Source organism: Psammomys obesus, unplaced genomic scaffold, assembly GCF_907164565.1.
Source record: "Psammomys obesus unplaced genomic scaffold, mPsaObe1.curated_primary_1811, whole genome shotgun sequence".
NCBI lineage: Eukaryota > Metazoa > Chordata > Mammalia > Rodentia > Muridae > Psammomys > Psammomys obesus.
In genome coordinates this window covers 2,098,293-2,126,125 of record NW_026592636.1, presented here as the reverse complement: position 1 = coordinate 2,126,125, position 27,833 = coordinate 2,098,293, and the positions used below count along the sequence as shown (strand labels likewise).

At 49.3% G+C, this 27,833-nt stretch overlaps 2 protein-coding genes across 5 annotated transcripts in view; both read left to right on the top strand.

The window, feature by feature from the left end:
• Ano1 (anoctamin 1) overlaps nt 1–3,067 on the top strand; it is a 92,447-nt gene extending 89,380 nt beyond the window's left edge. For all 4 annotated transcript variants that reach the window (XM_055614721.1, XM_055614720.1, XM_055614719.1 and 1 more), the window contains 2 exons: nt 126–231; nt 2,641–3,067. In XM_055614721.1, coding sequence (XP_055470696.1) covers nt 126–231; nt 2,641–2,907 — 373 coding nt within the window. In that variant the 3' untranslated portion in view covers nt 2,908–3,067. The remainder of the gene's footprint in view (nt 1–125; nt 232–2,640) is intronic.
• A 7,315-nt stretch (nt 3,068–10,382) lies between these two features.
• Nucleotides 10,383–18,380, top strand: Fadd (Fas associated via death domain). Its single transcript, XM_055614678.1, has 2 exons — nt 10,383–10,732; nt 12,354–18,380. Exons 1-2 carry the CDS (start codon nt 10,447–10,449, stop codon nt 12,692–12,694), a joined length of 627 nt encoding a protein of 208 aa, XP_055470653.1. The 5' UTR covers nt 10,383–10,446; the 3' UTR covers nt 12,695–18,380.
• The last annotated feature ends 9,453 nt before the right edge of the window (nt 18,381–27,833 follow it).

Genomic DNA, 27,833 nt, shown 5'->3' with positions numbered 1-27,833 from the left:
GAGAATTTCTGGGCAGAGAGCAGGCCATCTCTGCAGCCAGCCACAGAGCCTGGCTCAGTCCCCAAACTTCTCTTCGGGGCCCAAGATCCACGTGACCTGTCCTTGACTCCTGATACCCTTTGCAGGTACAAAGATTACCGTGAGCCCCCATGGTCAGAACACAAATACGACATTTCCAAAGACTTCTGGGCCGTCCTGGCCGCCCGGCTGGCATTTGTCATTGTCTTCCAGGTATGTGTGTGTTGGGGATGTCCGTCCTCAGAAAGTGGAGGGGCAGCACTTGGGAAGTTCTGGCAGGGAAGGGGGAACTGAGAGTGGCAGGAGGCTGGGCCTTCTTGGGGGCCAGCCTCCAAGAAACATCTTGGGGGACTCTGGGGAGGACACTGACTGACCCGAACCTGAGCAGTGCCCAAGAGAATGTCCTGGAACAGGAAAAAGCAGGGTAAGCTGCTGAAAGCTGTAAGATCCACTGAGCAGACTCGCAGGAGCCAGAGGCCAGTCTCTGTCCCCGCTCATCTCCCTCTGTGTCTCTGGGCAATTTTAAACTGAAGGCAGTGGCACTCAGATAACTCCAGACCCCAGGCAGGAGCACCTACTATGGGCTGAACTACACACACACACACACACACACACACACACACACACACACACACACCCTTGACTGAAGGGATTGACAGGCCAGAGAGTAGTTACTACTAAGGCCCATGCTGCCCAGGCCATGTCCCTGCACATCCCTTTGGCATCAGAGAAATCTATGCCAAAAAGACACCTGAGTGAACACTCAGAGCCAGGAACTCTAACAGGTCTTCCCTGCTCTGTTACTTCCATGTCCTTGCTGGGCACTCATTCCTCCCTCAGCCTTTCACTGAAGTGGGGACAGAAGCTATTGGGATAATGTCCCTAGTCTCCTCTGTCGCTGTGATAAATACCACGACCAGAACCAATGTGGGGAAGAGTTTGTTTGTTACACCTCATCACTGAGGGATGTCAGGATGGGAACCTGGAGGCCGGAGCTCATGCGGAGGCCACAGAGGGGTGCTGCTTACTGGCTTGCCTCCCGAATCTCGCTGGGCTCATTTCTTCTACAACCCAGGGCCACCTGCCTGGGGATGGCTGCTCCCACAGCTGGCTGGGCCCTTTCACATTTCACATTCTCTGTCAAGAAAACGCCTCACAGAAAGAGATGGCTCAGCATTTAAGAGCACTAGCTGTTCTTCCAAGGGACGTGGGTTCAATTTCCAGCATCCGTAAGGTCAGGCAGCTCATGACCATCTGTGTAACTCCAATGCTAGGGGATCTAGCGCCCTCTTCTGGCTTCCCTGAGCATCAGGCACGTGCATGTTGCACAGACATACACTTAAGAACACACTAAAACACATTTTTAAAAATTTTTTGAAACAAAGAAAATGTCCCCCAGGCTTGCCTACAGGCCAATCTGATGGAGGCATTTCTCAATGGAGGTTCCCTCTTAACTAGATGACCATAACTTTTGTTAAATTGACAGAAAACTACCCAGCACAGATGAGGGCTACTGAGGGAAGCCCTCTTCAGCAGTGGTTCTCAGCCTTCCTAATGCTGCGACCCGTTAATACAGTTCCTCATGCGGTGATGACCCCCAAACCATAAAATCATTTCATTTCTACGTCATGACTGCAAATTTGCTACCGTTATGAATCACAATGTAGATATCTGACATATAGGATATCTGATTCGTGAACCCACAGGTTGAGAACTGCCGCTCTAAGGGTAGAGCATAGCAGGCAGGGGCATAGTGGAGAGGGTTTCCATGGAGGGCAGCTTTGCCCACCCCAGCAGGCACAGGCTGGCCCCGCCACCGGAACATAACAGGCCCCTATCATCTTAAAGGGCTGGTCACTGACTCCGGAAGCCAGACTGGGAACAGGGAGGCCAGAGGGCAGAGGGTTCCTAGCTGTGCCGTAAGTCAAAGCTGGGAACCCCGCTGGGAGTGCCCAATCACCCACGTGCAGGTGCAGTGAATGTTCTGCAAGACATTCCGTGAACAAGAACCTTGGTCTTCCATACAAGCCAACTTAACTTTGTTTTGTCCCTAAAACATCTCCACTGCCATGGCCAGCACCATGGGACCTAGCAGACCTCAGGCTTCAAGGACCAGCCCTCAGCTCTCTCCTGATACTGCAGGCCATTTCTGCCCTTAAGAGTGTTCCTTGCAGCCTTGGTGTCCATCGCTGTTTAGGAGCCTGGCCAGTCAGTCACTTGTGAAGATCCCAACTGAAGAATCAGTCTCTTTCAGGGCGTTTTCTTGACAACCCAGTTCAGATTCCTCAAGAAAGCCAGCAACGGGGCAGTGGAGTGCAAGACCCTCCTCGTCCCCAGCTTCTCAGAAAGCCCCAGGTCTCCAGGGGCCGTACCTCCCTGTCCTGTTTGTACCTTCTGGGAAAGTGAGGCCCAGAAGAATGAGGGCATGCACAGGGACAGAGAGAGGAGGGATGGGCTTTGCCGCTTGGAGCAGGTAGACAAGACGTGGGGCATATAGGTAGGGATGTGCGGGTGGGGCACACAGGTGAGATGGGCAAGCGGGTGCACAGGTGATGTGGACACTAGGCTGGGGTGTTCCCAGCCCCCCCCCCGGCTACATCCCCCTCATTGTTCTCCCTGCAGAACCTGGTGATGTTCATGAGTGACTTCGTGGACTGGGTGATCCCCGACATCCCCAAAGACATCAGCCAGCAGATCCACAAGGAGAAGGTTCTTATGGTGGAGCTGTTTATGCGTGAGGAGCAGGGCAAGCAGCAGCTCCTGGACACGTGGATGGAGAAGGAGAAGCCGAGGGACGTGCCTTGTAACAACCACAGCCCCACGGCCCGCCCCGAGGCAGGCGACGACAGCCCCGTCCCCAGCTACGAGTACCACGGGGGCGCGCTGTAGCCATGATGGCAGGCCAGCAGGCCAGCAGGCTTCTGACCATCACCAAGTGACCACTTGGTTTCCTCCAGAGCCAGCACTTTTAGCCCCACCGGGGCCTGTGGCTCTTGTGTCGTCTGTACTCGTGGAGGGCCACTCATTCAACAACGGTCTTCGTTCTTTCTGTTTCTTCTCATTTTTGCACAAGGCCATTATGCAGCAGGGACTTTTTATCTTTAGTATTCAACGCCAAGGACGGCTGGTGACAGGGATGAATGGGGCAAGGACGCATGAGGAGGACACAGAGCCACCCTCACCCCACCCCACCCCCCGTAGAGGTAAGGGGTCAAGGCCTCGAGTCAGCATCCTTAATCTGAAGGATGCCTCGAGATAGGTGCAGAACGGTGTCTGGGAACCTGGCGACATTTTGCAGAAGGATGAATGACGGAGACTCGGGTTCCCAAAGATGTCGCCTGCTGTAGTTGGACAAGGTGAACGTCTCCACTGGCTTTTCTTCTGGAAGCTCAGAAGTTCAGACCCAGAGTCAGAAGCAGAAGTGCCTGGCTACCCACATAGCACACACACACAGCAGCTTCTTGTTCTCCAGTAACTGAGGTGCCCAGGAGCGCCCCCCCCCCCAGCACCCTTGGTGTCCCGGGCAGACTCCAACTCAGCCCCTCGAGGGCCCCTCACACCTAGCTGACATCCTCCTTGGGAGCCAAGCTGGGATGACAGGCAGGGCAGCTCTAGAAAGGCTGAAGGGCTCCACCAAGCCCCAGAGCCTCCGTGGCTTCATTTGTCACTTTTTAGAACCTCTATTGGTTTTTGTCTAAAAATCAATAATGTGGTGTATTTGAGGGATTTTTCTTTCTGTAGCTCAAGGTGGAAGGAGTTTATTTCATTAGTTAACCAAATACTGAGAGGAAATTAAAATATCGTTACTACCAAAGATTTTTCTCAATAAAGGCTTCTATTTTGGTAACACGCCTATATTTTCACTCACGGGGATACGAGGTCCTCGGCACTCACTGTTGTAATAGCTTCTCTGAAACGAGCCTCGCGGGCCAGCTTCGTTTGATGTGCTAGCCAGCTGAGTGCAGTCTCTCAGCACCGTTGCCTGAAGCGTCTCACCCACGCTGGAAGAGGCGACCCCTAACACTCAAGTTAGGGCAAGGTGGAGGTCCTGTAGTCGGCAGCTGCGGCCCAAGTCCCGGGCTTCAGAGGTTTTCACCGTTTGCTCAAATCATGAGACCTGATGCTTCTATTTTTCTCTTGTGTAGTGAGGCGGTTTCCAGTGATGTTTTGTATATAGCTACCGTATCCCAAATTAGGTAATTACCAAAAACTCTTTTACAGAAACCATTTTTTTAAAAAAGAACAAAACTGAATGTACACACCCCACCCACAGTCAGGAGACTGTGGCTGAACGTTCGTCAAAAATAAATTTGAATACACAACCCTGGCCTCTCCCGAGTGCTCTTGTCCCAACCTGTCCCTGTCCCCAAGGTCCCTGGGGAGCCCTGTGGTTGATACTGCAGCTTTGAAAAAGACAGAACATTCGAGTCTTTTGCGGCAGATGTCTGAATTGTTCTAGATGGTCCTGAGATGCCAACTCGCAGTGCTGTGTGCACGGGCTGTCCAAGCGTTTGTGTGTGCCTCTGGGCATGTGTGCCTGCATGTGTTCGTGTCTGCACGTTCATGTTGGCATGCACAGCACACGTATGTGTGTGTACTGATATGCTTTGTGTGTGGTGTGCTTATATTCCACTTGCTTTCACAGGCATACTTTGTTACATGAGTATGTTTATATACACTCCACATAGGCAAGCGTGTGTGTGTGTGCTCACATGTGTGTGTGCAGATGTGTCTGTGTGTTTGCATATGGACATGTGAACTTGATACTGCTAGGCATGAGACTATGCCTCAGTGGAGAGTACAGTCCTCCCTCAGTCGCCTCAGTCACATAGCCTCACAACCATCCGCGACCCAGCGCACTAGAAATCCGGTGGGGAGCAATTTTGTGGCGCCAGTGTTTTGTGTGGGCAAATAGGAGCATTTATTTAAAGATCTGTCATCTTTATTCACTACAATACTGTTTTGTAAAACAAAAGCTCTTTCCAACACCCCAAAAGCCAGTAAAGCAGCCAGCCCCTTCTCTGTGGAGCCCACCCACCACCTGGCCCTGGAAGCTCCCTAGGACAGCAGCGGCCTCTGGTGCCCCCTAGTGTTGGCACACACACCTTGTAGAAAACTGCAGCTCCTGGTCTAAGTCTGCCCTAGCCAGTGGCTGGCTCACTGTGGTGGCAGGTACACTTTAATCCCAGCACTCAGGAGGCAGAGGCAGAAGCAAGCTGATGTCTGTGAGTTCAAGGCCATCCAGAGCTACATAGTGAGACCCTGTCTCAAGAAAAAAACTGTCTAAAGCCCTGGAATACTTCCTTCTGGTGTGTAGGACCCAGAATGGACATAGCAGAGGTTAACAACACAGGATCCCCCCGTCTGAAGCCCACTGGGGTATGGTGCAAGGTGAGGTCTAGAGCCACACTTCATGCATGAGGTCCTAGACTGCTTACTAACGCCAGCCAGAGGTCTCCTTACAGAGCCTTCCCTGTCCCCCACAGAGTTGAAGAAGCACTTGGAAGGACAGAGTGGCCATGCCCCTTCACTCTGGATGGCCCTACCTACAGGAGCTGCTGGGCACCGACCCAGAAGATGAACTCCACAGCCATATAATCCCACAAGGAAGAAAACTATGCTTGCAACTTTATAAACGAGAGTGAGGCTGTCTCAAGTTTCTGTCCTGGGTACAAGCAGTGACACATGAAGGCTGGAGGGAGGCTGGACGGGAAGAGCATGTGCAAAGGTCCTGAGGTGGCAGTGTGCCTGATGAGTTCTGAGAAGGGAGAGGCGAGGAGGTGGCAAGATAACAGGAAGGGCAGAAGACCAGGACAGACCCAGGCAGGGCTCTCTGGCTTCCTGGAGACTGAACATGGTGGCCTGGGCTGTAGGAAGAGGAGGAGATAACACATCAGTGGGATTTGGTTGACATTATGGGTTCATGCGATGGTTGATGGGAAACTAGTGAATGGGGGCACCATAGAGGGGGTATCGAGCAGGCATACAATACGCCTGGCATGAAGTGGGTGGAGAATGGTTAATATTGCCACATAAAACCTGGGACCTGGTGACAAAAAAGCCAGACAGCCAGGGGTTTAGGTAAGATTGCAGGGGTTTAGAGAGAGTTACAGTCACCCAGCAAGGTGGCTGGAAGACGGTCTCTTCAAACCAGAAGTAGGCAGCTAGCATTGGACATTTCTACCATTACAGGGTCTCTGTGGACGGAGCAGGGCAGGGAGGGTCCTAGATCTGCGACTTCTGTTTGCTTTTTTAAAGACTTTCTCTTGAATGTTGGTATGTGCACCTTAGTGCAGATAATCTCAGAGACCAGAAGAGGCTGTCAGGTCCCCTGGAGTTGGAGTTACAAGCTACTGTGAGCCTCCTAATGTGAGTGCTGTGGGTTGATCTCAGATCCTAACCATTGAGACATCTCTCCAGCCCCAAGTTCTGCAACTTGTACTAGGTACATAATGAGTCATGTCAGGCCACAGGGATAGTGTTTGCAGCCTGCTGCTTCCAAAGGTGGGGCCTGTCCCGATTCCAAGGCAACTCCAGTTGTTTTGCTCCATGGGCTCACCTACCTCCCTACATAAAAGCCCTAGAAATCTGCATCATTTAAATGCAGATTTGTCCAGACCTGGTGGGTCATGCCTGTAATCCCAACACTCAGCGGGAGACATGCTAGGTCTCTGAAGCAGAACACTATGAAGCCTCTGTCCCTTCATGTTCCTTGCAAGACACCCTCTTCCCTGACCACCCTGCTGTCTCCTAGCCAAGGCAGGCACTGCTGGCCTCTTTCTGCTGGTGGCTGCTGCCATCTGCTGGCAACCTGGGGATCTGCACCCAGGGAGCATAAACCTAGATCCTGGGTGCAAATGGTGCTGCAAACATTCCACGAAGCTCTGAGGACCGTAAGTCCAAAGGGAGGCCTCTGGACTGAATTTCAGATTGGTCCAGACACCCAGTACCGAAGCAGACCCACAGTGCCAGCCTTGACCTCAGCTACTTCCTCTTCAGAAGTCTTTAGTTCCTTGAGTGCTCAGGCCCAGATAGTTTTCTGAGGTCAGCCAGGCAGATCTCCAACCCAGAGCCTCATCTTCACAGCATCTGCAAGTCATTTTCATCCAGCAGGTCTTCACAGCCGCTTTCCAGGGGCCAGGACTAAGCCTGGGGGTCATGGGTCTGGGACTAAGATATAGGTGTCTAGAAGGAGGCTTCCCTGGCAGTGGAGGCACCCAAAACAAACAAACAAACAAACAAACAAACAAACACTTCTCCTCCGGGCATGGCTGGCTTGCCTTTGATCCGAGTATTCCAGAGTCAGAGGCAGGCGAATCTCTATGAGTACAAGCCAGTCAGAGATACATAGTGAAACGCTGTCTCAAAACAAACAAAAAACAAAAAAGAACAACATCAACTAAAACTAAAAAGCAAAACAAAACAAAATTTTAAAAACCTCCCCAAGGAAAGACAAGGAATCCTGGGAACTGAGGAAAGCTCCCACCGCAGCATTAGCGGAGGGACAACACAAGCAGAGAGAAAAATACCAAGAAACTTGAAGACACAGACAATCCTAGAGAGAGAAGGCAAGAGTTCCAACCATTGTCAGCCCAAACAAGGCATGAGTTTACCTCCATGTAAGCAGTGAAAGGGATGAACAAACCCTCTCCCCTTTCTTCCTCTTTTCTCTCTTCCCTCCCTCCTTTCTTTCTTCCTTCCTTGTCTTTCTTTCTTTTTTCCTCCCTTCCTGCCTCCCATTCACTCACCTGTCCTTCTCTTCCTTTCTTTTCTTTGCTTTGTTTTTCAAGACAAGGTTTTTCTGTGTGGCCCTGGCTGTCCTGGAACTCCCTCTGTAGACAAGGCTGGCCTCGAACTCAGAGATCTGCCTCTGCCTCCTGCCTCGTGCTGGGATTAAAGGCATGCACCACCACTGCTTGCTCTCTTCCTGTGTGTGTGCGCGCGTGCATGTGTGAGTGTGTGTGTGTGTGTGTGTGTGTGTGTGTGTGTGTGTGTGTGTGTGTTGGGATGGCCTCCAGTTCAACTTGGTTTAAGGACTTTCAGCGTTCTTTTCTCCTGAAGGACCAATTTTCTGGAAACCTTGCTCTCCCTGATGCTAGAGCAGCCAATATGGTCTACCATTTGTGCATAGCTAAAGACCAGGGATCACATGTGCCCTGAGCATTTCACTGCACAGCCCTGCACAGCCCTGCTTCTGTGTTTCCTCTTCTCTTCTGGACAGGGATGAAGGAGGCCCTTGAGAGGCGTGCTCTGTTACCAATATCAGACAGGCTTTTCTTGACCTTTACTAGTACAATGAAAAGAAAAGCACCTCATTTCATGAAAATTATGAACTCTTTTATTCCAAGATCTTACAAACAGACTGGAAAAAAAAAGTACACAAAATGTGGGAGTGTTTACAGAACAAAAATCTAACATGAAACTGACACCCAAAATAAAAACAAGCCAGGCCTGGTGGTGCACACCTGCAGTCTCAGCATTTGGGAGGTGGAGGCAGGAGGATCAGAAGTTTAAGGTCTTTCTGAGTTATATGGAGTGGGGGAGGTGGTAGTTCAAAACCGGCCTGAGATGTATGAGATCTTGGCTTTAAAAAAAACAAACAGGGGAAACTATAGACTCAACAAACTCAATGCCACTGCTCTCCAGGGAATCCCCAGGCTTCCAGCATCAGGCTTTGGGAACCTGGTCCTTTGCCTCTGCAAGATGCAGACAGCCATTGCTGGACTCCCAGCTCTCTCCTGTATAGCAGCCCAATAAATCCTCTCCTTTGGTTCTGCTCCTCTGAAGAGTCCTCCCCACCTAGTAAAAATGTGTTGGTTTGTGTGCATATGGGCGCAGTTTCCCGCAAAGGCCAGCAAAGAGCCCCTGGTCCCCTGGAGCTGGAGTTACAGACAGCTGTGAACAGCCTAGCATGGGTGTCTGCAACCAGATTCAGGTTCTCTGAAAGAGCAACAAGTGCTATTAACCCCTGAGCCACCTTTCCAATCCCCATTTATCTTTCTATATAGCCCCAGGAGTCAACCTGGGGTGCATAGTGAGACCCTGTCAGAAACAAACAAATAAACAAACAAAAAAAAAACAAAAAAAAAAAAAAAAACACTGAACTGCACACATTTCTTTCTTTCTTTTTCTTTTCTTTGTTTTTGTTTTTGTTTTTCAAGACAAGGTAGTGTTGGCTGTTCTGGACTCCTGCTTTGTAGACCAGGCTGGGCTTGAACTCACAGCAATCCAACTGCCTCTGCCTCCCTGAGTGCTGGGATTAAAGATGTGTGCCACCACAGCCGGCTTCAACTGTACACTTTGAAGGAGTGAATTGTAAATCAATTTTTAAAAACTTAAGGCAACTTGGCTGGGTATGCTGTGCACAGCTGGGTCTCACTAAGCCTGGAGCTCAGCCATTCAGCTACTGAGGTTGGTCACTGAGCGCCAGGAATCCACCTGTCTCCGCCAGAATTGGGGTTACAGATAGGCACCACCTTGTCCAGCTTTTTATGCGGTCACCAGGATCTGAACTCGGGTCTTCATGCTTGTGAAGTAGGCACTTTGTCTTACCGAAGCCCTGAACAAGCCCCCAGGTTATTTTTAACTCATACACCGTAACTGTGATCGGCTATGGGGAACATAGTGTATTGTTAATGAGAGCTCAAATCAGGGCAGTTAGCATCTCCACAACCTCCGACACGCGACAACTTTTTCTGATAATATCCCAGATAATCTCTTATACTATTTTATTAAACGCATTAGTGAGCCGGTGGAATGGCTTAGCAGTTAAGAGGACTTTGCTTCTCTTGGACCCACACAGCAGCTCACAACCAACCGCAGGGGTCCCGCGCCGCCTTCTGGCCTCGGTGGGCACTGCAAGCATGCACTTAAACGCCTAAAAACGCTTCTACGCATAACAAAAAATGTTTCTTGGGTTTTTTTTTTAACGTTTTATTTTTTATATATGGGTATTTTGTCTATGTGTGCCTGCCAGAAGAGGGTGTCAAAGCCCCTAGAACTGGAATTACAGATGCTTGTGAAACTGCAAGAACAGCCAACGCTCTTAACTATTGAGCGGTCTCTCCAGCCCATAAATAAATCGGTTTTTTAAATCGTGATTGAACGTGATCCGGCCGCAGTAGGCATCCCTGCGGCCTGCAGCTGACTTCCCAGTGCCCACACAGAAGGGCTGCACAGTTCCACAGGTGAAAAGCTGGAGTCCCAAGATCCGAGATGATCCACGTTACAACACCAGCTATTGATCTGTCCAGCGCAGGCGCAGGAACTATCGCCAACAAGCGCTGAAGCCACCGCCAGCCCGGGCGGAAGCCGGTACGGCCACACGCGCATGCGTGGGATCTGGAATTCTCGCGAGACGCTAGGCGCGCAAGCCCGTTGAGTTTTCCTGTGTAGAGTCTCCGAGGGCCACCCCGGCATATTGGTGCCATGGACCCGTTCCTGGTGCTGCTGCATTCGCTGTCCGGCAGCCTGTCGAACAGCGATCTGATGGAACTAAAGTTCCTTTGCCGCGGGCGCGTGGGCAAACGAAAGCTGGAACGCGTGCAGAGTGGCCTGGACCTGTTCTCGGTGCTGCTGGAGCAGAACGACGTGGAGCGCACGCGCACTGGGCTGCTGCGCGAGTTGCTGACCTCGTTGCGGAGACAGGACCTACTGCAACGCCTGGACGACTTCGAGGCGGGGGTGGCGGCCTCTGCCGCGCCGGGGGAGGCAGGTGGGCTGGAGGGCGGGAGGTAGATGGAAGCCCAGGGTTCAGAGGAATGAGTGGAGAGGCCTAGCCTCGGAGTTCCCTTTTCGTGCTCCTACTCGGAAGTACTCTAGGGCACTCCCACTTTTCTGGACAGGCTAGCCGGAATGGGAGGACGTTCCACCGTCTTACCTGTAATGCCTGGGTTGAACCCAGGCTATTGCTCTACCACTTGCTCAGCCCCAGGTTTAACTCAGGTCAGACCTGCAGTGCTTGGCTCCCCACCCTTTTCGGTAAATTGGAAAACTCAGCTAAGAAATGGATGTGGCTAAGTTACCCTAACCCTGGTGAGGGTAGAATTGAAGAGTGAGCAAATCAAGTGTGCCTGCTGCTGGGCACCATTTCCGTAATGGGAGTGCCTTCGTCCAAGCAGTGTGCTTCCTGACCAAAATAGACTGTGCTGCGCCTAAGCTCCCTGCTCCAGAGGCCAGTGTCTGGTTATCCGGTGTTACTTCTGCCGAAAAAAGGAGGCACTATGGCTTCCCATAATGCACAGTGGATAGCACCCACAGTTGAGCCGCACCAGTCTGGCCTTGGGGTGTGGATACTGGTTAAGCATCTGTTAGACTCTTTTATCACTTGTGACAAATACCCAGAAGCCATTTACAGGGGCAAAGGTTTATTTGGTTCCTGGTTGGCTGGTTCTTGGACTGCCAGGAAATCAAAGCAGCTTGAGGACATAGTCAAGCAAAGCTGATTACCTCCTGGCTGCCAGGCCAAGTAGCAAAATGACGGGAAGGAACTTGGGACAAAATACACTCCCCCAGCAGTACAGCCTTAGTACTTCCTCTGAGTAGGCTCTGCCTCTGAAGGTTCCCACCACCTCCCAGTAAAACATCAAATTATGAAGCAGTGGATTGATCCACCATTGAGGGACTATCTCTTCTAGGAGCCTTTGGGAAGACATACCATGACCATAAAGGTCGACATAGTCAAAAGCCCAGAAATCTAAAATGCAGACAAAATCAGACCCGGTAATGCCACCACAGGCTGTGACAGTTTGTTTCAGACACAGAACTGTTTGAAAAACACATTGTTTCCTCTGCCAGTGTGTACAAGATATACAAGAAAATGGGTGGTGTATTCACATTTAAGTGTTTGTTATTGCTGCTGGAATCTATTAAGGGGTTCTCAGCCATTGCCCAGGGCTCCCTGCACCACTTAGCCAACTCCTTCCACCTTGCCTGTGCCGGCAGGGCCTCCAGATTGTGACAGGGATGGCTCTTCCAAACCAGCAAAGGTCCCAGGTGTAGAATGAGCTGAGTGAAGCTTCAGGGACTTTAGCCAACCCACTGTTTGAGTAGGGTTTTAGGGCAGCCCTATTTGTTTCCCTCTGACTCTCCAGCCCCTCCTCAGTTTCTAGTGTTCTAAGTTATAGCTCGGTGTGGCCCATTCTGAGAGGGGACTGGGCAATTAGGAGGCCACTGTGGGTCTCTTGAATAACTCCTGGACAACTGAGTGTCTGCCTACCCGGGGCCTAGCTGGCTTTAGTGGTGTTGCCTTTAAAGTGCCCAGGTCCATACTTGGTGGCCCATGATGAGACTTTCCCAACTCCTCAGTTAAGTCATGCTGCTGTTTTTCCTCCTAGATCTGCGGGTGGCATTTGACATCGTGTGTGACAATGTGGGGAGAGACTGGAAGAGACTGGCCCGCTTTCTAAACTTGTCTGAGGTCAAGATTGATGCGATTGAGGAGAGATACCCCCGAAGCCTGAACGAGCAAGTAAGGGAGACTCTGAGGGTCTGGAGGAATACCGAAAGGGAGAAAGCCACGGTGGCTGGGCTGGTAAGGGCGCTGCGGGCCTGCCAGCTGAACCTGGTGGCTGACCTGGTAGAAGAAGCACCGCAGGTCCAGGGATCTGTAAGTGGGAGCGAGGATGTGTCCTCGATGCTATGGGACTCAATGGTGTTTTCCTCAGAAGCACCCTGACAAGCCTGCGGCTCCTCTGAGGAGTCACTGTGGACCTGATACACCATGATGTAGCACCAAGTGCCTTTTGTGCTCAGTTCCAAGAAGACCTCACTGATCCAGGCTGGAGGCCCCTCTCACTCAGCTTGAACCAGCTCCTGAAGTAAAGCTATATCTCTAGAGCCTCTGCTTCCTGGGCTTTGGGGACACATGACCGTTCCCCTTACTGTTCTCCTCCCCCTGAGAGAGGTCCCTGATATTACAAGGAGGAAGTTGGAACTAATGGCACATGTTCTACAGTTTGAGAGACTTCCTTTTGCTCCTTGGGGGAAGACACCAACTCAGCTCAGAGCACTTGGCTGTCCCCACGGTTGGCCAAGAGGACATCTGTCCCATTTCCTTGGAGGCCATCAGAGAGCAGCTCCTGACCACTAAACAAGTGGTACTTTCAGGAGCCTAGCACCTCAGCTCCTGCAAGGACTGATTGTAGAGTTCACTGTCTACCAAAATCACTGCTTCTGTGAGGGACTGTGGTTTAAAGGGCAGCACCTCTGCTTCCACTGCGGTCTTTAAACAAGTGCCCTCTGCCTACATGTAGTGGCTCACTCTGAAATCCCAGCACTTGAGAGTTGAGAACTGCTGTGCTGCCCAGCAACGTAGGCTACAAATGAGACCACACGAAAACAAAGCAGGTGCCATTACCTGGAGATAACCTGTGTCGCCAAGAATATCCATTACGTTAAGGACCCTTCAGGTCTTAACAGCCTTACAGCCCTAGGTGCTAGCTGTAAAAGGGTGCTGGGATTTCCTGGTTTGCTTTACACCAGCAGGGGGCCCCAACGACCACAGTGGGCAGCCAAATACACTGTGCCTTGTCCTAGCTTTCCAACCTACAGCAGGGCATAAATATGCATACCTTTGATCCTAGCACACAGGGAGGTAGAAGCAGGTAGATCTCTCTGATCTGTGAGTTTGAGGCCAGCCTAGCCTACATAGCAAGCTACAGGCCAGCTGAGACTACCTATCTCAAATAAAAGTTTGAATCTCGAGAAGAGGATCCTAATCACAGGGTTCACCTGACAAAATGAAGAGCTGCCTGGGGCCTGTGCTCAAACATTGATCAACATTTCCTGGCACTGAGGTTCTGTTCCCTTCATTTCCTTCCCTCTGCTCTACCTACCCCACCAGAGAGCTGATCCCTCAGCATACTTGGTCCCTTGGCCCCTGCATTCCTTGGGTTGCACCCTCCCCAGCCTCAAAGCTATCGTGCTTCTCAGCCCAGCACCTATCTATCTGGCTCTTCTGCCTTGTTCAAACTCTTGGCTATTGAGGCCTCCTGACCACTCTGGGGACTCATCTTGGTTTTTTTTGACCCCATGTCCCACCTGGCTACAGCTACAATGCTCTTATCCTGGGGGCCCAGAATAGGTGTAAGCCTGTCCGAGGTCTGCTGTGGTCCTCTCTAGGAACTCTCCCCGTTTTGGGTGATTTTGGTTTGCTTTCAGATGGTTTCATGTAACCCAGATACAACCTAGGTTGGCCTCAGGCTCACAGTGTAACCGAAGTGACCTTGAACTCCTTTCTGATCATCTTGCCTCTGCTTCACAACCTCACCCAGGCCCACCCAGTAGCCCACACTCTACTGTAGGAAGCCTGGGCAACTCTGCTATGACTCTTGCTGGTGCCTTTCAAGTGTCCTGTGTCAAGTCATAGGTCGACGGACTTAGATGTCACATTTTTTAGTGCAGTTCAACTATCCAAAATGGCTCTCCAGAATGTTCCATGGCTTTTAGAGCCCCTTCATCGTGTCACTTGCTGCATTCCTTTCTTCCAGTAACAGTTTAGTATTAGGCCTCAGAGTTGCTGCTTTTGGGCCACCAGAGAAATTTATCCCTTTGTACAGAGTTCCTTCAGCCATGTTGGGGGATTAAAACATGGGCATCATCAGAGTCAGCACCCCACAAAACTCTCCAACTTGTGCCCAGTTTTGCCCTGGACACCTCAGCACAAATACCCTGTCCCTCTCCTAATAATGGCCATTCAAAACCCTGCACCTCACAGGTGACTCCTTGTCCACTTTGCCTGCCCTTCCTTCCTCAGCTTCCATCAGGGCTTTGGCTCCTGCCCATCCCCCACGAGGGGCTGGAACCACAGACCCGCCTGTTCCTAGAAGCCAGCAGCCCTGCATATTTTTAGCTTCCTATTTTTGAATTCTATAATCATTTCTGAGTCATCCAGCTGACTGCCGTCTGGTCACAAGGTCCCAGTGTGGACTGTTTCAAACCAGACTGTGGAACGTGATGTGATGGAATGTGTGACGTTTCCACCAGGGACCATGGCCCTCCAGGAGCTGATGCAAAGGCCGTACTGGTTTACTGGAAGATGTGGGCTAAGAAGCCCACAGAATCTTGAGTCATGTGCTGAGTGGAGGCTGGCCTGAGGGATATCTAATAACCATGGGACTCATTGTCACCAAGGCTTTGCCAAGCCAAGGCTAAGCAACAGGACTGTGTGGCTAGAATAGGACAGTATGGTGGCCAGCCTGAGTGAGAGATGAGGTATAGTCCCTGTTGATCAAAATAAGGTGAGAATGCTGGCTCACACCTGTAGTCCCAACACTGGAGGCTGAGGCAGGAGAATCGCTGTATTTTAAGACCATCCTGGGCTAAGCAGACTACCTCAAACAAAAAGGCAAGTGTGTTTGTTGTGTTTTACAGACCTGTTATCTCAACCTGTGGGAGGATCAGTTCAAGGCAGTGTCTGTTACTGAGTCCAAATCCAGCCTAAACCACATGAGACCCTGTCTCAACAACAACCCACTGCCAAAAATAGCACACTACATATTTAGGTAGGAACAGGACTCCTGTAAAGAGTAGAAGGTAGTCCCTGTGCTTACTGGTGACTGCAGCAGGTCAACACCACCACCTCAAGTCCCTGAATTTAGTGATAGGTGTAGTTAGATGGGCCTGTTGTGTGTTTTCCCAGGTAATTGTTGCACACCTAAATGCATTGCTAATTTGAGTTCTATTTGGCAGGCTTCTTGTTTATTGGTAGTCACAGGAGATGAATCTGTCCTGTTTTGCTCGTGGCAGAGCTCTGCTGTTAGTGAAAGCCTGGGAAAATGGCATTTTTTCCAATGGGTCTCCTGGCTGGAGGCATCAGGACACAGCCAGTGTCCTCAGATGAGGTCGTCACACATCTATCACATTCCTGCCCCATACTCAGAGCTAAGACCCAGCTCATACACCTGATGGCAGCCAGCTGGACCCCGGCTGGCCTTGTCCCTACCATCCTTGTGGCCTTGAGGGGTCAGTTCAAGCCCAAGGCAGTGAAAGGCACATACAAAGATGCTGAGGTTTCTTTTCACCAGAAGGTCAACTTGAGCAGGGACACCAAGGCCAAGCATGTCCAATGGTGCTGTGCCCATCCATGATTCCCCTACAGCCCTGGCCTGGGACATTAGGGAGATTCTCCCCACTTGCCAAATTACTCAAGCCTCCTGGGGATGGAACTCCCCAAGCAAATTAATTGCTGCTTGCACACACTAATGCTTTAACAAGCCCCCAGACCTCAGCACAACTGAGGCCATGATGGAGTACCATTCAGGCCATAAAACTCAGGACATAAACAGTACCACCTGGCAAAATGAAAACAAAGACCCAATCCATCAAAGTCCATAGTTCTTGGAAAGTTTCTAAATGCACTAACCTTGCTTTTTGGCATCTGTAGTTCCACTTCTGGCTAACTGTTCTTGTTAAGTATGTCAACCCAGGATAGAGGTTTTTAAAAGCTCACCCTAAAAAGGCTCAGAGCTACTCTGGGATCCCAAACACCCAGTGTAGTCACTGGCAGGGTATTAAAGACTTTCTGTTGGCATAAACCAGTGTCTAAGTCCTCTTTGAGACCCACACCTAGCAGCCTTAGCTTCCTATTGTTCTGGCCCACCTTCTCAGGACCGCTGTGTCACTTGGTACACTGTACATTTTTTAAGACTACAGGCAAGCCAGTTGTGTATAATCCAACACTCAGGAAGTTGAAACAAGCAATCTAGACAGCCTGGGGTGTGTGGTGAGATCCTGTGTGTGGTTCAGCACCTGTGATCTCAGCACCTGGTAAGCTGAGACAGAATTGCTACAAGTTGAAAGCCAGAAAGACCCTCTCTCAAAAAAAAAAAAAAAAAAAAAAAAAAAAAAACAACTAGTTGGCAAATAAGGGTTTGGCTATACCTCATTACTGACCTTGTCTAGCATACGCAAATCCCATGTTACAGTCCCAGCACCACATAAATCAGGCATGGCTTCTCATGGGCCACAGACTACTCTTCTGCCTAGCCCCCTGCATTGAGGGAGCATGCTGACGCCACGCCAGCTCCAGGGGAGCACTGTACCGAAGCCATGCTCCTCCTAGGAGGCCTCCAGACAATCTACCCCACCCAAGCCAGGATGAACTTTCACTGACTGGCCATCTTCAACCCTTGGAACTCAGTGGGAAGTCGGTGACTAGAAACTGCTGTGATTGGTGTGGATACAATCCTCCGTTTGCATGCCACGCCGTTTCCACAGCGCCCTTCACTGCTGCTTGGTGTTGCAACATTAGGCCCGATAAAAGGCTGTTCCCAAGAAGCAGAAGCAGCCATTGCTTCACAGCAGTATTTTAGAAGCAAGAGGCTCATCACTGCCGGTTCCTGGGAGCTGCTAGCCCTTGAAAGATGTGGGCACCCAGAGCTCAGGAGCTATGCAGCGCAGCCACTGCTGCTGCTGCTGTTGCTGGCTGTAAGCCTGTGACCTATGTCCCTGAAAGGCATGTTCAACTGGCAGCCATGGGGCGTATGCTAAGATTTATTACTATGTATATGGGCATTTTTGTCATAGTGCAGCAGGCAGTGGTTAGGGGACAACTTGATGGAACTGATTCTCTTTTTCTGTTTGTTTTGTTTTGTTTTGTTTTCTTGTATGTTCTGGGGATAGCACTCAGGTTGCTGGACTTGCACAGCAAACACCTTTACCTGCTGAGCCATCTTACCTGCCCTGAGGGGGTGGGGTTTGGCAACCTGATTACAACTCTGAAGTGAACTTTGGAGATAACATCTTCCCTGGATGTCTGAAGGTTGGACACTCCGCCCCCACCCCAAGCCATCAGTCTCGGGGCCTGTAGTCATCTCTGTCTAGTTCCCAGGGCTTGGAGATATAAGCCTGTCTCTGGTAGCACTGTCCTAGCCTTCAGCCCTCTGGGCTCAGGACTACCAACATCAAAAGGACTGCCCTCACCTCCTGATAGTTCCATACAACAGCCTTCTGGCTGTTACATCTGGTGCGGAGATTGTGTTTGTGCCCTTCAAGTACCTCTCCTGCTTCAGGCTGGGCTGCAGGGAGCAAGAGGGGACTTAGAGACAGTGACAAACACCAGGGTAGCTATGGGGATGGTGGTGGGAGGAGGGCTTGTGTAGTGTGCAGTGGCAGCAGCAGGGGGCAATCTAGAGAGCCTTACAGGCTTGACACAGGGGAGGGGCCACAGAAGGAATGCTGGGCTGGTGATCCTGGGTTCTTCAAGGAAGCAGGCTGAACAAGCCACAGAGAGCAAGCCAGTAAGCAGCACCCCTTGTGGCCTCCAGGTTTCTGCCCTGTTTGAGTTCCGGTCCTGACTTCCTTCCATAGTAATGGACTATGATCTGGAAGTGTGAGCCCAATAAACCCTTTCCTCTCCAACTTGCTTTTGGTCATAGTGTTTCATCATAGCAATAGTAACTCTAAGACAGACACTGTCTCAGGAAAAAAGGAAAAAAAAAATACATCTTTTTATTAAAAAAGGCAAAGAGCATCCAGGCATGGTGGCACAAGCCTTTAATTCCAGCACTGAGGGAGGCATAAACAGGCAGATCCCTGTGAGTTCAAAGCCAGCCTGGTCTACAAAGTGAGTCCAGCCAAGGCTACTAAAAGAAACCCTGTCTCAAAAAAAAAAAAAAAAAAAAAAAAAAAAGGAACAATGAATGACTGCTGCTGATTAGCTCACTTTTTCCACTTTATTATTTCTTAAAGTTTTTATTACATTTTATTTCTTTGTAGGGGGCACTGATGGCAAGAATTTCCAGGGATTGTCCTTGGGGTTTCAGGTTTGGCCACAAGTGCCTTTACTACCTAGCTATCTCCCTGGCCCTCTTCCCTGCCTTGGGGAAAAGTCTCACCTACAATTAAGATGTGTCTCCCCACATCAATTAATGTAATCAAGATAATTATCCACAGGCTCCTTAAAGCTCCATCTACAGGGTAAACTGGATTCTGTCAAGTTGACAATTCACGTTAACCATCACAGTTGGGTTTCATAAGATTAGCAGAAGTTCTCCAGGAGGCAAACAGTTCAGTCCTAGGAAATAGTGAAGGGAAAGGCCAGGAGAAGTGGAGTTAGAGGAGTGAGCTGGCCTCAGGCAGGGGATTGAAGACCAGCCTAGACTACATAGGCTATGTATCCAAACTACCACTCCCATATACACACCCCACCAAACAAGAAAAAGCTTTATGGTGGCACACACCAGTGGTCAGGAGGTGAAGGCAGGATCACCTTGAACAGGATCAGGGTTCAAGGCCAGACTTGGCCACATAGAGTGTTCCAAGCCAGCATGGACTTCAGGAGACCTTGCCTCAAAGAAATAAAAGGAGCCAGGCATGGTGGTGCATGCCTTTAATCCCAGCACTCAAGAGGCAGAGGCAGGCATATCTCTGAGTTCTAGAAGGAAAGGAAAGAAGGGAAAACAGAAAGGAAAAAAGAAAAATGGAAGGAACACAAGGGAGGGAGAGAGTGGAGAAAGATGAGAGGAAATGAGGAAAGGAAGAGGAGAAAGATAGTTAAACATGATTTCCAGAGCGGTACCCCACTCCACCCCCAGGTGACTTGAGGGCCATGTGGTGATGTCTGCCACTATTTGGGGTAGGTTGAAGTGTTATATGCACAAACTATTCTGGCTCTGTACTCTGACAAATTCTTTGTTGCAAGTGGCTCTGGGTCTCCTGAGCCTGCTGGTGTGGAGAGACAGGTTCCATCCTCCCCTGCAGCAGATGAGGAGAGGAAGGGCTTCAGGTTGGCTGATTAGAGCTGCATTGGGATGTCCCAGGGTGAGTGGGAAGGAACAAACAAAGTCCAAGTCCTAGACATGCTACCAGCCAGATGGAGCCAGTCTGACCCACAGAACCTTCTAGTGCCCAGTAATGTACTACTGAAAGTGGCAAAGACTGTGAGAGGGCAAAGATTCTTCCTCCTTGTCTGAGCTGGAGCCATCTTTGGTTTAAGCCAAACTGACAACCCACTCTCCTTGTGCCCAATGTGAAAAATCCTGTGGGAAAGTACCCAGTTCTACTCTAGAAACTCAGTGTCAGAATGTCCCAGATAACTGCATATTTGGGCTTCTGTTAAACTGCTTACTTGCTTACTTCCCCTGCAACTGCCAATCGGGATGTAGTTTTTCTGTGTTCTTTGCCTTTAAAAAGCGTTCTATAAAATGCATTTGAGATTGCTCTGTGAAAAATGTTTCTTTTTCTCCAGGCTGTTGCTGACTGGCTAAATACAGACTCTCAATTCAGATTTTGGTCCTACTGAGTAGTTTTGGGTCTCTACCCTTCAACATTTGGAGGCCCAGATTCTGAACAGTTTGACCAACCCTTATGTCTCGGTGCAACTATGGAGCACAGTGGATGGGCAAAGACTTTCTCTTAGGGGGTGCATAGCTTGAGACATTCTAATGCTCTGGGAAAGAAGATCTCAGTATGTTACAGAGGTTCAGGCCCCTCCAACATCCCTGTCTAAATTTCCTTCAGTGAAAGTCACCTGTTCTGTCACCTCCAGCGGTAAGTCTGGTTAAGGTACCTTCTGTTTGGACACAGAGTATTCAATGCCTAGGATCCATGTGAGATGCCACTGGAATCCGCAGTCTGTTCAGGTAGTCACCCCTAATTTGTCTCCTTATTGTTACTATTTGTTCTTGTCTTGTCTTGCTGGCTCTTCTGGTTGGTCTGATGGTTGTTATTGTGAATTGGGATCTGAAAAGTGAAACTCTGGCTAGTTCTGCTTCTAAACAGCTCAATTCTTCGAGCTGTTTCCTCCACCATTTTTAGGAGGCATATAAAGACAAAGAGTACACCTCCGGACCCTTTGTGATTTACAGTGGCCCTCTTTTGACATTGATGGCCATCTGCAGCCACATACGATTGCCAGACGACTAGAACAGTTTGGATGATGGTCACAGGGCAATCATCTCTCCTTGAGACTGTTTTCTATAAAGCACCAGCCTACTTGGGATGCTTGCCAACAGTTACTGGCCACCCTGTTTACACCAGAAGAAAGGAACTGCATAAAGTTAGAAGCTAAGAGAGCAGTCCTGGGTCCAGATGGAGGATCTCTGGCTAATAGCGTTTTTCACATAGAGAGTGTGTTTCCATCGAACTGGCCCGATTGAGATCCCAATCCCAATAAAGGGAGCTGTAGACATCTACAGCTGGACTTCCCAGGCTAAGCTCCAAGCGGCAGAGCAGAAGCCCACAAATCTGTCCAAGGTAAGTGAAGTCATACAGGGGACCTCAGAGCATCCTAGAGTGTCTTCTACAGTCTTAACGCCTGTAGATCTAGATGCACGAGACCACAGGCAGGTGCTCAACATTGCCTTCGTGACCCAGTCAGGCCCAGATGTTAGGAAAAAGTTAGAAAATTTAGAGGATTTAAAGGTATAATTAGGTTCCAGTTGCTGAAGGAAGCTCAAAAGCTGTTTAACAACAGAGTTGTTGGGCTACAGAGTTGGGCAAGAAATCCCAACTTTGTTCATCAGAGGCTACTTACCTTGGCTACCACCTGAGGGGGAGGCAAAAGGAGCCTGTGTCAGAGTAAAATTGCTGCCATCCTTCACATTCCAGCTTCAAAGATTAAGAGACAGGTTTGAGAGTTCCTAGCTGTAGCTAGGTATTGCTGCCTGTGGATGTCAGGGTTTGAAGAAATAGCAAGCCCTGTCTGTATACAGCAGCACAATGGGGGCTACCAAGCCCCTAATCAGGACTGAGACTAAACAAAAGGCATTTGAGGCTTTAAAAACAGATCTGACTTGGGTCTAGCCAACAGACATTCCTCTAAGAAATCCCAATGCATTGCATTACGTGGATGGGAACAGCTCCATTAAAGACGGAACCAGGTACACAGAAGCTTCCTTTAATTGAAACAGTTGTGGCTCAGGCCTTAGAGTCAGATACCTCAGCCCAAAGAGTAGAACTGATCACTCTGACCCAGACTCTCACCATATACACAATCACAATGCTTTTGTGGCAGCACATGTCCACACTATGTTGAATAGAGAAAGAGGACTTCTCAACACTTAGGCAAAGACGTTAAAAACAGGAAATCTTGGCCCTCCTAGAGACAATGCCACCAAATGGGCTGTCTCCTATGGACTCATTAAATTTAAGGTTTCATCTGGCTGGTCTGGGCCTTTCACTCCCTGCCCCTCTACCTCCTGAGTCTCGTGTTCTGTCCTGTGGATAAGAGCATACGGTTATGGTCCAACCCCCACTGCCCTCAGGCCTGGAGCAGAGAACTGAGAAAGACAGATACCTGGGAGGTTTTAGCTAGCATGACTACAGACCAGCAACCCATACTCCGCCTTGATCTTTGCTCACTGATGTCCACTTTACATTGAATCGTAGAATGAAGGATTAGGAGTTTATCTTTTGAGACAGGAATGCAGAGTTTACAATTCTGTGCATGCCCCATGGCTGGGCACCCTAGTTGCCAAGAACAAGGGGGTTTCCGTTGCAAAGAATGAGGTTATGAAACAGAAGCTTCCTAAAAACCACGTGAGTGAATACATATGTATAGAAAGAAAGGTCCTCCCAAGGAATGTAGGATAGGAGAATGCGATTCAATGATCATTAAAATTAAAAGTCTGGAAATTCCTTAAGAAACATTTTTGGCCTATGGGAAACAGGGAGAACTTGGAGAATCCAACTCAATGCCACAGGAAGAGACGCTGGGGATAGAGTCACTACCCAGAAAAACCCCTTCCTCTCAGTCCCCAGATCTCTGGGTCCCTACAAAGATCTCCTACCCATGCCACAGACCTGACAACTCTCCCTTCCAAGGACACTTACTACCTTACTTAACATAGTCCCACCTGCCACTGTCCCTTAGGTAATCATTCCCAACCAGAAATGGGCCAAGATTGCTGGGTATGCTTAAACCTTTAACCCCACCTCCCCCTTACTACACAGGGATAGGAATTAACCAGACTGTCAGAACTCATTGTGATTAGGGCAGCTCAGATTAATGTTAGAGGACCTGCAAGGGTCTGGAACTTGTCTAATACCCAAAACTCTTAACCTAGGCACTTAAGCCTTAACCTTATTCTGAGACCTGTTATTCTACCTTTCCAGTTAACTCATCAGGACAATAGCAGTATTACCGAGCCTCCAAGACTGCTTGGTGAGTGTGTACTAATGGTTTAACCATATGTGCCTCTTCTAATGCGTTTCAAACTAAGAAACTCATTCTGTCCCAGGTATACTTATATAATGGGAAGAAGGGAGAGTGTATTTTAATATGGACCCTGGATTACAAAGGAAAAAAAAGAGTCTGGAGGTGTCAGTGCATGCCTTTAATCCCAGCACTTGGGAGGCAGAGGCAGAGGCAGCCAGATCTCCAGGGTTCAAGTCCACCCTGGTCTACAGAATGAGTTCTAGGATGGCCCAGACTGTTACACAGAGAAACCCTGTCTTAAAAACAAAACAAAACAGAAACAAAAAAAAAAAGAAAGAAAGAATGAGAGGAAGGAAGGAAGGAAGGAAGGAAGGAAGGAAGGAAGGAAGGAAAGAAAGAAAGAATGAGAGGAAGGAAGGAAGGAAGGAAGGAAGGAAAGAAAGAAAGAAAGAAAGAAAGAAAGAAAGAAAGAAAGAAAGAAAGAAAGAAAGAAAGAAAGAAGTTGTATCTGTCTTGATCCCATTCCTGGTGGAAGCAGGCATAACTGTCTCAACAGCTATAGGCCTGTCAGACTTTATTATGGTGATAAAAACTTAAAGGTACTGAGCAGACAGGTTGATCAGGACCTAGAGGTGTTCAAGTTTCCATTTCTGAATTAGAACAACAGTTAGGCTCCCCTGAAGAAGTGGTCCTATAAAACCAGAGAGGCTTAGACTTACTTCTCATGAAACTGAAATGGGGACTGTGTATAGCTTGGGAGGAACCTGCTGTTTCTGTGATAATTGATCAGGAGTAATCAGAGAAAATCTTGCCATGGCTGGGCTAGACCTCAGAGAAAGACAAAGACATGAATCAGATCATTGGTACCAGTCTCTGTTCTCCTGGCTTTCCCAGCTATCCCCTCTGCTATCAAGCACTGACTGGACCTTTAATTCTCACTCTGACTGGATTAACAGTGGGGCCCTGCATCTTAAACTGTATGGCCAATTCTGTGAAACAAAAGAGTAATTCATCAAATTAATTGTCCTTAGGACCAACTACAGCTCTTTAAATCCTGGACCTTAGGACCAGGTCCACGATTTGACTCATTCACTAAGACCAGTTGGGACGGGGAAAGATTCCTCCATCTTGTCTCTACTGGAGCCTTCTCTGGTTTAAGCTGAAACTGACCCCCTGCCCTCTATCCCCCCTATGAAAAGTCTCATGGGAAAGTACCCAGTCCTGTCCTAGAGACTCGGGGTTGAAATGTCTCAGCTAACTGCATGTTTTTGGATACTGTTAAACTGCTTGGTTTCTTTACTTCCTCCTGAAGCTGCCAACCAGGATGTAGTTATTTCTGTGTTCTTTGACTTTAAAAGATCCTTTTAAAACACACTCGAGGCTGCTCTGTGAGAAGTGTTTCTCTCCAGGCAGTCACTGATGGCTTGCTACAGACTCTCAATTAGGACTTTGATCATTCTGAGTGGTCTTTGGATCTCTGTCCCGCAACAAGTCCACAGAAGGACACAGTCACCAGCAGCGCGCTGAACTCCAGGAAAAGGCAAACAGGCCGATGTCACCAGGCACTCAAAGATGGCCAATGTCTGGACTGAGGCAAGAGAAGCTGGCTGGGAGGAGGGTAACATGAAGCCTACATTCCGGAAATGCTCCTAGGCTTTGGCAGCTCCACAGCTAAGCCTAAGCTGGCCAGAGCCCAAGGAAGAGAGGGTGGTGACGTCTGGACAGCTTCCCAAACCCTTTCATCATGGGAAAACTAGACTTTCCCTATGGGTACTACCAGGAGCGGGGAGAGGAAAGAAAAGCCATTTTCCCTGAGACTTTGCTGGAAGTTGGGTTCAGAGTAATGAAGGCCCTTAAATCTCTATATGTTGAGGATTTTTTTTTTTTTTTAGATTTTATTTTTTATTTCTTGTGTATGGGTGTTTTGTGTCCATGTGTGTATGGACACCAGATGTGCATCGTGCCCTTGAAGGTCAGAAGAGGTCGTTAGATCTTCTGGAACTGAAGTTGTGAGCTGCCATGTAGGACTGGGAACTGAAGGTTCCCAGGTCCTCTGCAAGAGCAGTCAGTGCTCTTAACCACTGAGCCATCTCTCTGGCCCCTGGGTTGTTTTGGTTTTGGTTTTTAAGATAGGATCTCATGTAGACCAGGCTGACCTCAAACTCATTATGTAGCTGAGGATAACCTGAACTCCTGAATCCCCTGCCTCCATCTCCCTCATGTTCAGGTTGTAGGTATGTGCTACCACACCTAGTTTTATGTAAAATGGAGGGAGTGTGACCGAGGGCATCATGCTTGCTAGGCAAGCACCCATCCAACTGAGTTACACCCCAGGCCTATTTATTGGGTTGATGTTTTGTTTTGTTTTGAGGATAATGTCTTACTCTGTAGCCCAGACTGGTCTAGAAGCATGGCAATCCTCCTGCCTTAGGCCCTTGAGTACTAGGATTATAGACATGTGCTATCACTCTGGCTTCTTTTATCATTCATTTACTCTGCAAGCAGGGTGCTGTCCTTGGCATCAGGGTGTGGATCAAGAATGTGCCTCAACATGTACCTACACTGTTCTGGTGTCCTTCCATCCCATAAATGGAGCTGAGATGATGGAATTCTTATTAAGCTGTGTGGCCACCCATACCTATGTTCTTGGTTCTGGCCTGCTCGGTGCTTGTCTTGGTTATGGTTCTATTGCTGTGGTAAAACGCCATAGCCAAGACAACTTAAAGAAGAAAGAGTTTATTGGGGCTTATGGTTTTGGAGCATGAGTCCATGACCATAATGGCGGGAAGTATGGCAGCAGGCAGGCATGGCTCTGGAGCAGTAGCTGAGGGCTCACATCTTGAGACAAAGCTATACACAGAGAGAAAGGGAGCTAATTGGCAACTGCATTTTGAAACCTCAAAACCCATTCCAGTAACATAACTACTCCAGTAAGGCCACACCTCCTAATCCTTCCCAAACAGTTCCAGTGACTGGGGGCAAACCACTCAAATATATGGATCTATGGGGGCCATTATCATTCAAAACACCACAGCCCTCTGTGGTCCTCCAGAATTTTTCATCTTCCCAAACAAAAACTTTGCCCTCCATTGTTGTTGAATGCTATTGTCCAGGCATAACATTGCCTTTGCTGTCTTGAGCAACTGTCCTCAAGACAGAGTCTGCTGAATGCCTGTAGTAGGTGAGATAGGCATGGTCATCAGATCCTCACCTGAGTGTTCAGCCACACCCTCCTGCCCTGCTCTCAGCTGTATGCAAACCCAGATTCAGGGAGTCACAGTTTCAGGAGACTAGGATGACCACATCTATGCAGCTATTCAAGTCACCATCAATGCTACTCATTTCATCATTGCAAAGTCACCCACACTCCTGTAAGAAGCCCCTCCCCCATGACAGTAAGCTTGACAACTCACTGACTGGCTCAGTGCTCTGGACATGATTGGAATGTTCCTTTGCTCTGGAGACACCTTCACTGGGAAACCCAAATGTGCTCATGTCTCTTCAGGAAAGCTGTTGTACAGCACTAACCACTGTTGTCCCATCTGTCTCTCTGTCTATGAGTCTGACTGTTGTAGGGACCTACTTTGGGTAAGATCATGCCATGTATCTTCATGTGAGTGGCCTTGATTTCAGGGTTCATCTGCTGGGGAGGTTTAGCTCACCTCATTTTACCACAGGCATCTTGGCAGCTCCTCTCTTCTGAGAATAAATGTCTGGGTGGATCTAGAGTTCTTGCTCCCCACCAATCACAGTAATGGGAGTGGGCCCAGTGGGGCAGGGCCAGCCCACAGGCCAGTTTCTTCAGCAGGGCTCAGGGGAATGGCATGTTCACCCCTGGAGGCAGGAGATGACTAAGACTGGGGAGGACCAGCAGGTGGGGTAAGGTCTGGTGATCCTGGCTGAGGCCTGGTGATCCTGTCTGGCTTCTTTCTGTGCCATCTGAGTCTCCTCAGCCTCCTGCTCCTTCCTGGCTGTGCCCTCACCTACTCTTTGCAGGCTGCCCCTCACAGTTCTGGCGGAGTCTGCTCCCTAGCCTGGTGACAGAGGCTTCCATGCCAACTTCAGCTTCACCCTTCACTCCTGCAGACTCTCCCTCGCCATCAAGCATTCTTTGACTACATGGCCTTCTTTTTTTTTTTTTAGACATGAAAGGTCTCACTTTGTAGCCCTGAACTCATGGAGCTCCACCTACCTTTGCCTCCTGAGTGCTAAGATAAAGGTTTGCACCACCAGCCTTGCTGGTTTTGGTTTGAGACAGGGTCTCACGTATCTGAGGCGGTTTTCGAACTGGCTATAGCTGAAGATGGCCTTGAACGCCTCATTCTCCTGCCTCCAGATCCCAAGTGCTGGGGTTGCATGCATGTGCCACCCTGCCTGTCTCTTGGTTTTAAAACATTATCAAAAGTTAGCCTGTGAAAGGTCATTGGGTAAAGGTACCTACTGCCAAGTCTGATGGCCTGAGCTGGATCCTGGGGACCCACATGGAAGGAGAGAACTGAATCCTGCAACTTGTCTTCCATATTTATGCCATGGCATGTGTCACGCACACACACACACACACACATTATTTTAAGATCTATTAAAATAGTAATTACTAATGAAATGAGCCTTAGAAAAGGGAAGTGTTCTCTGTATGAGGACTCTGGAGCACTTGGGGAGGGGCAGCAGGCTGGGATGCTCTCTGCTTTGCAGGTGGAGAGCTGTGCTGGCCTGGAAT